Source organism: Salmo salar, chromosome ssa13, assembly GCF_905237065.1.
Source record: "Salmo salar chromosome ssa13, Ssal_v3.1, whole genome shotgun sequence".
NCBI classification, from domain to species: Eukaryota; Metazoa; Chordata; class Actinopteri; order Salmoniformes; family Salmonidae; genus Salmo; species Salmo salar.
Genome location: NC_059454.1, coordinates 55,862,544 through 55,868,922, shown reverse-complemented (window position 1 = coordinate 55,868,922; position 6,379 = coordinate 55,862,544). Strand labels below are relative to the sequence as shown.

Below are 6,379 nucleotides of genomic sequence, written 5' to 3'. Positions count from 1 at the left end.
TTACCTAGCAAAGACGTATAGATGAGCTGGAGCTAGTGGGTTTGGTGACGAATATGAAGCGAGGGCCAGCCAACGAGAGCATACAGGTCACAGTGGTGGGTAGTATATGGGGCTTTGGTGACAAAACGGATGGCACTGTGACAGACTGCATTCAATATGCTGAGTAGAGTGTTGGAGGCTATTTTGTAAATGACATCGCCGAAGTCAAGGATCGGTAGGATAGTCAGTTTTACAAGGGAATGTTTGGCAGCATGAGTGAAGGATGCTTTGTTGCAAAATAGGAAGCCGATTCTAGATTTAATTTTGGATTGGAGATGCTTGATGTGAGTCTGGAAGGAGAGTTTACAGTCTAACCTAGGTATTTGTAGTTATCCACATATTCTAAGTCAGAACCGTCCAGAGTAATGATGCTGGACGGGCGGGCAGGTGCGGGCAGCGATCGGTTGAAGAGCATGCATTTAGTTTTACTTTCATTTAAGAGCAGTTGGAGGCCACAGAAGGAGAGTTGTATGGCATTGAAGCTCGTCTAGAGGTTAGTTAACACAGTGTCCAAAGAAAGGCCAGATGTATACAGAATGGTGTCGTCTGCGTAGAGGTGGATCAGAGAATCACCAGCAGCAAGAGCAACACCACCCGCCTTCTGGGTGGTAGCAGGGTGAATAGGCCATGGTTTGGGTGGCTGAGGTCCTTGATGATCGTCTTGGCCTTCCTGTGACACCGGGTGCAGTAGATGTCCTGGAGGCCAGGCAGTGTGCCCCCGGTGATGCGTTAGGCAGACTGCACCACCCTCTGAAGAACCCAATATTGATAAATGTCACCTTATCCTAGAGATTTACGCGGTTATCAAAACGTCACGCCAGGGTAACCTACACAAAAGTGTTTCTAAAATCTCATATGGGAAAAATGCATGGTGGAAAAACGATTGGAATAATTTTCCTGTTTGACCGCTAGGTTTTATGGGTATTATGACTCATACTGTTGTACTCTATATCACCTGTTTCCTCAAAAATGATCATGCAAATGATCTGGTCATACTCACTGTCATCAGTATATTTGGTCGTTTTTAGGCAGAACTGTGTGTAACCATGAAAAGATAATACAGTTCCTTCCCTCTGTAAACCAAAACTAAAGGTAAAACTAGCTAAGTAAATACTACATATCCCAAGATGCAATGTGCCTCTTCCCGCAATGCAATATATATTTTTTAATAACCCTTACAGTAGGTGGCGGAAATACACCAATAGGTGTAGTCTACTATCATGCCCGTAACATAAAATGTTAAAGAAGAAGACGCAATGGGCACGTTCGTAAATTCGCTCTGGCTATCTACTCCGATTTCAGAGCACTCCCGTCTGAGAGAGCAGAATAACTGATTAATTTAGGAACGCACCCAACGTAAGAGACTTCCTATTGCAAAGCATGTTGGTACTTGTGTACACTTCTAAATAATGTAGCTAGGTTTTAGAGCCACCAGCAGTTATTTTGTGTCATTTCTTGAAATTATATCGATACTGCTACACTTCTATATGTACAAAACGTATTGACGGGCTGAAATTCAACAAACATCGGTATGGCGGAGGGTGTCGGTAACGCAGTGAATCTTCCCCCCGGAGATCCGCAACTCATCGGGCTCATCGTGGAGCATCTCAAGAACCGAGGCCTGTTCGACGAGTTCCGCAGAGACTGCCTGGCAGACGTGGATACAAAGGTAGCTAATCTAGCTTTAAACTTTTTCTGACTAGCTATCAACGTTCCTTTAAGCCTGCTATTTAACGTTAGATAGCAAATCGTTTCCGCTTTATTTGTCCCACCTTGTTGTTTTTAGCTTAGCTAACTAGCTAGCGAGCTGTTGGAAATGTTGCGGCTATTGATCAATGGGTAACGTAAATGATGTGCTTCTGTCATTGTCATCAGCCTGCCTACCAGAATCTACGACAGAAAGTTGACAACTTCGTCTCTACTCATTTGAACACCCAAGACTGGAACCCATCAATCAACAAAAATCAAGTGCGAAATGTGCTAAGACAAAGCGTCGTGCAGTGAGTAGCTACTATATATATGATTATAATTCTGCTTGTAAATGTCTAATGCATTGTAATTGTTGACAGTACATAACAATTAATTCACTTTCTCAAGCCAAAGACAGTTCCAACTGCTCATGTACCCAGTCTGGATTGCAATCAGGTGTTCCTGCTAATGCCAGTATATGTGACAGTCATATGTATTGTCTCTGTGGTGTGTCAGGTCAGGCATGCTGGAGTCCGGAGTGGACAGAATCATCACCCAGGTGGTGGATCCCAAGCTTAACCACACCTTCAGGCCCCACATTGAGGATGCCATTCACGACTTCCTGTCTGCTGAGAAGAAGGAGGAGGGTCCATCCAACACTCCATCAGAGACAGAACAGCAAGAGGCTCCAAGCCACACTGGACCCAAAACACCATGAGGTCAGTGTGTCACACCTATGGTCAACATTGCTGAAATCAACATAAATATACAAATCATGTGAAAATCTATAGGTATTAAACTAAAATCTCCTCAGAATGTTTCAGGTTCTCAGTTTGTCATTTATGTTTATTTCAGGTGCAGAGAAACATAATCTGCTAAAGGTAGACTTTTCTAGAGCTCCATCAGACTGGACAAGGAACTCCAACTTTAAAAACTAGTGTGGAGGAATCATGGCGCAAGAGGTTTCCACAACTCTTAGTCATTCTTCATGTGGAGAAACCAAGCCATGGATTTTAGCAGTCAATGCTGGACACAGGAGGACTTGTGCAAATGACACTTTATTGTGTAGTTAGCACAATGGGCTAAATATGCAATTTTTTACTTCCAGATAAAGTTGTATAAATTGCTCTGATTTAAATTGCATTTGTGGTTATTGAATTAACAATAGAATGGTCACTTTTATTTCTTAAAAGCCAGAAGTAGTCATTGTTTGCTAACTGATTTTTTCCCCGCAATGTTTAGCAACTTTTCTTTGTGAATTTTGTAAATAAATGTTTTCAACAATAAATTATTTGGTAGAAATATTTACACTGCCCTTTCATTTTTAAACTGGGTCAATAGAAAATGTGCTGTACTGGCCATGGTAAGACTTCATTGCTGAGTTAACCTAGATTAAATGATCCATACCTCTGCTACATTTGACTATATTCTTATTAGATTAGAATGATCTCAGCATTATTATCCAATTTGGAGCCATCCAGAGCACAGTCAGCTCTCTTGAGGGGAGGGAGGTGCAATGTGTTCCTTATAGAGCACACAGTCCTGGGCAAAACCCTAACCATAAAAGGGTCTTTGCCAATTTGAGACTTGACATCTGGAGTACAACCCAGGTTATGAAACTAGCTCCCAGGGGGGGATCCAGCAGGCTACCTCTGACAGGTTTGTTGGCATTTCTCTGGGCAGACAGGGTGCAAGGTGATTGGCAGTGCCTGGGGGCACGACAGGCTGCCGTCACCACATCCATGCTATATTTCTCTTGCTACCCTCGGCCGTGTAGGAGAGGCTTAGCTCAATGGCCCTAAGATGCAGCCCCCAGGAAGGGGACGATGAGCTGTGCAGTGTTCCCACCTGGCTGGGACAAAGGTTAAATTGATAGAGCTGCTTCTGTCTTTCGCCACCTCGCCTTTGAGGACGTGCAGATTAGCAGGCCCTCTATGCTGCATCACTGAGAACTGGCAAGCAGGCCTTTCTATTTTATTTTTTAATATATCAGAGACTTCCACACACCCGACACAACAGAATGAGTTTTCTTTGCTCTCCTGATCTTTGTACAAGTAGTAGGAGAAAAGTCAAAAGAATGTCAGAAGTAAATTATATATACACTCCTATGTGTATTTATTTGGACAGTGAAGCTAAAACATTTATCTTGGCTCTATAATCTAGCATTTTGGATTTGAGATCAAATGTTTCATGACTACAGAATGTCACCTTTTATTTGAGGGTATTTTCATACATATGTTTTACCGTTTAGAAATGATAGCACGTTATGTATCTAGTCCCCCCATTTTGAAGGTGTCTGTCATATATTTTTTGACAAATTTGCATATATATATACAGGGGCACAAAGATCATACCCCCAAGACATGCTAACCTCTCAATTTTACCAATAACAGTGGAGGTTAGCCTTTTTGGGGGGGATTGGATATTTATACCTCTAACATTCTCACTCAACATTATTCACGTTTCATTCATGATTATCTGTAATCATGGGAGCATCCACATTAATGTGGAAGTGTTCAGAAACATATTCTATTCTTATTTACCATAAAAGTGACTCCAAAATGTCACAATACATTATTTACCATTTATTTCTATTAGGCACAACATAATCTGAAACACAACCAAAACAAACTGCAAACGCATCCAAGTTTGTAGAGTCACAAGCTTGATGTAGTAATTGCGTGCTAGGGCTATGGGACCAAATACTAAACTTTTGACCACTTTAATACAAATATAAGGGAATTTGCCCAAATACTTGATACCTTCAAATGGGGGGACTAGATACATAAAGTGCTTTAATTTCTAAACGGTAAACAGATATGTATGAAAATACCATCAAATAAAAGGTGACATTCTGTACTGTCACCTCATATGAAACATTTGATCGCAAATCCAAAATGCTGGAGTATAGAGCCAAATGAAAAGCTTTAGCTTCACGGTCCAAATAAATACGTTGGGGAGTGTAGTAGTGTAGTAGGATACTAGTGACATATTGGACATTGAATATAGCTAACACATACTGACACACACATACACAGTTCACACACACATATTGAATAAAGGTCCTTGTGGAAGTCTTACTGCCGTGTCAGGCTTACAGAGACCAGGGCCAAGGCTACGCGACTCCAGCCCCCCCTGACGTCAGTGTCTGCTCATGCTAATTAAGATGCTTTGCCACAGTTCCTCCGTCTGGGGAAATCCGATCTTGTCCTGATTTTAACACTACAATTGTCAGCTGTCTGGCGTGAGTAATCAGAAATCAGGGCGAGGAATTGAATGACCTGGCTCCGTTGCACTCTAGCTGGAAGTCTCTCGTCCTCACTCCCTCCTGTCTGTACCTGTTATGCAGGTCATAGTATGTGGTTGGGATTATCGACTAACACTCTTTGTGTTTAGGCTAAGTCAAGTAAATCCACTTATTACACACGCATAATACCAGTAACTCAATTAAAAGCAACGGCAATTTACGACCAGATGGTCCGAACACAATACTTTCTTTCTGAATGGTAAAGGTCAAGTGGTGACCAAGTTGTGTTTCAGAACTCTCACGACAACTTCATCTTCCTCCCACACAATGGAGGAGTACTGTACAGTGTACAGGGCAACACAAGGCTGTGCTGAAGCAGATGCTTTGGCAGTATCTCAAATGTAAGACAAAACCCACAAAGGGGGCATAGTGATCCAAACTAGCTAAGGGACATCATCCTCTAGCCGTGTCTCTTGAGTCTGGCTTGACATAGCTGACAAAGTATGATGTATCATTTCTGGCGAAGAACAATGTACGCAACCAATATAACAGGAAGGGGTATTAATTGGGAGATAGCTGGTCGCCTGTGGGGTTACTTGTTGTGCCTCGGCTCTGGTACTGGCTACTACCACTATTTTGTCTATTCTTGGGCAACAAATCATGACATGGAATCATGACTCCCTAATTGGAATTGTTCATATTGCATAATGATAACGATGAATTCAAGTTTTTTTTTATCATATTTGTAGGACAGAGCAAGTAAATAATTTATCATCAAGTGTAAAAAACTCAAATCCACAGATGTACCCAATCACTCAGTGATGAGAGAGGACACCAGTACAAAGAAAAATGTATCCACTCACTACTGTAAGTCGCTCTGGATAAGAGTGTCTGCTAAATGACTAAAATGTCAAATGCAAATGACACACATGGTTGAACAGTGCATTGTGTAAGGAACCAAGTGACACAGCACTTTTGGCCTTAGAACTGCAGCAATTCAATTTGGGGTCCTTGGGGGGCACAGGTAATATAGTGTGAACTTGTGTGTTCACTGCACATCTTGGGTGGGGAAGTCTCAGTTGACGTTGCATTTGTCTTCTGGACATTTTAAATCACTAGAGTTATTATTGAAAGAGGACAGAGGGGAGATAAAGTCACCCCCCCACGCTCTCCCCTTACCCCCATTAGAGCACAGCTGCACGTTGGTCCCAGAGTTGGCTCTCAGAGGCCCAAGCCACAACAATTAAATCCCCGTTCCTCTGCAAAGCCTTAGTGCATCTGTTCATTTTATTGCCCCTCAGATTTTTATCACACATTAGTAGGGGGATTCATTACATAAAGTGGCAGACTGAGGTTGCCCGATCCAGGCAAGGTCACTTTTACCACTAGATACAAGTTCCTCAG

General features: G+C 42.2%; 1 protein-coding gene across 1 annotated transcript; it reads left to right on the top strand.

The window, feature by feature from the left end:
* Positions 1-1,251: 1,251 nt before the first annotated feature.
* Positions 1,252-3,007, top strand: fa44b (FAM44B). The gene is given in 4 exon segments (NM_001140746.1): positions 1,252-1,708; positions 1,915-2,039; positions 2,245-2,447; positions 2,584-3,007. Coding segments are annotated over 3 exon segments (465 nt in total). The 5' UTR covers positions 1,252-1,570; the 3' UTR covers position 2,447; positions 2,584-3,007.
* Positions 3,008-6,379: the final 3,372 nt, after the last annotated feature.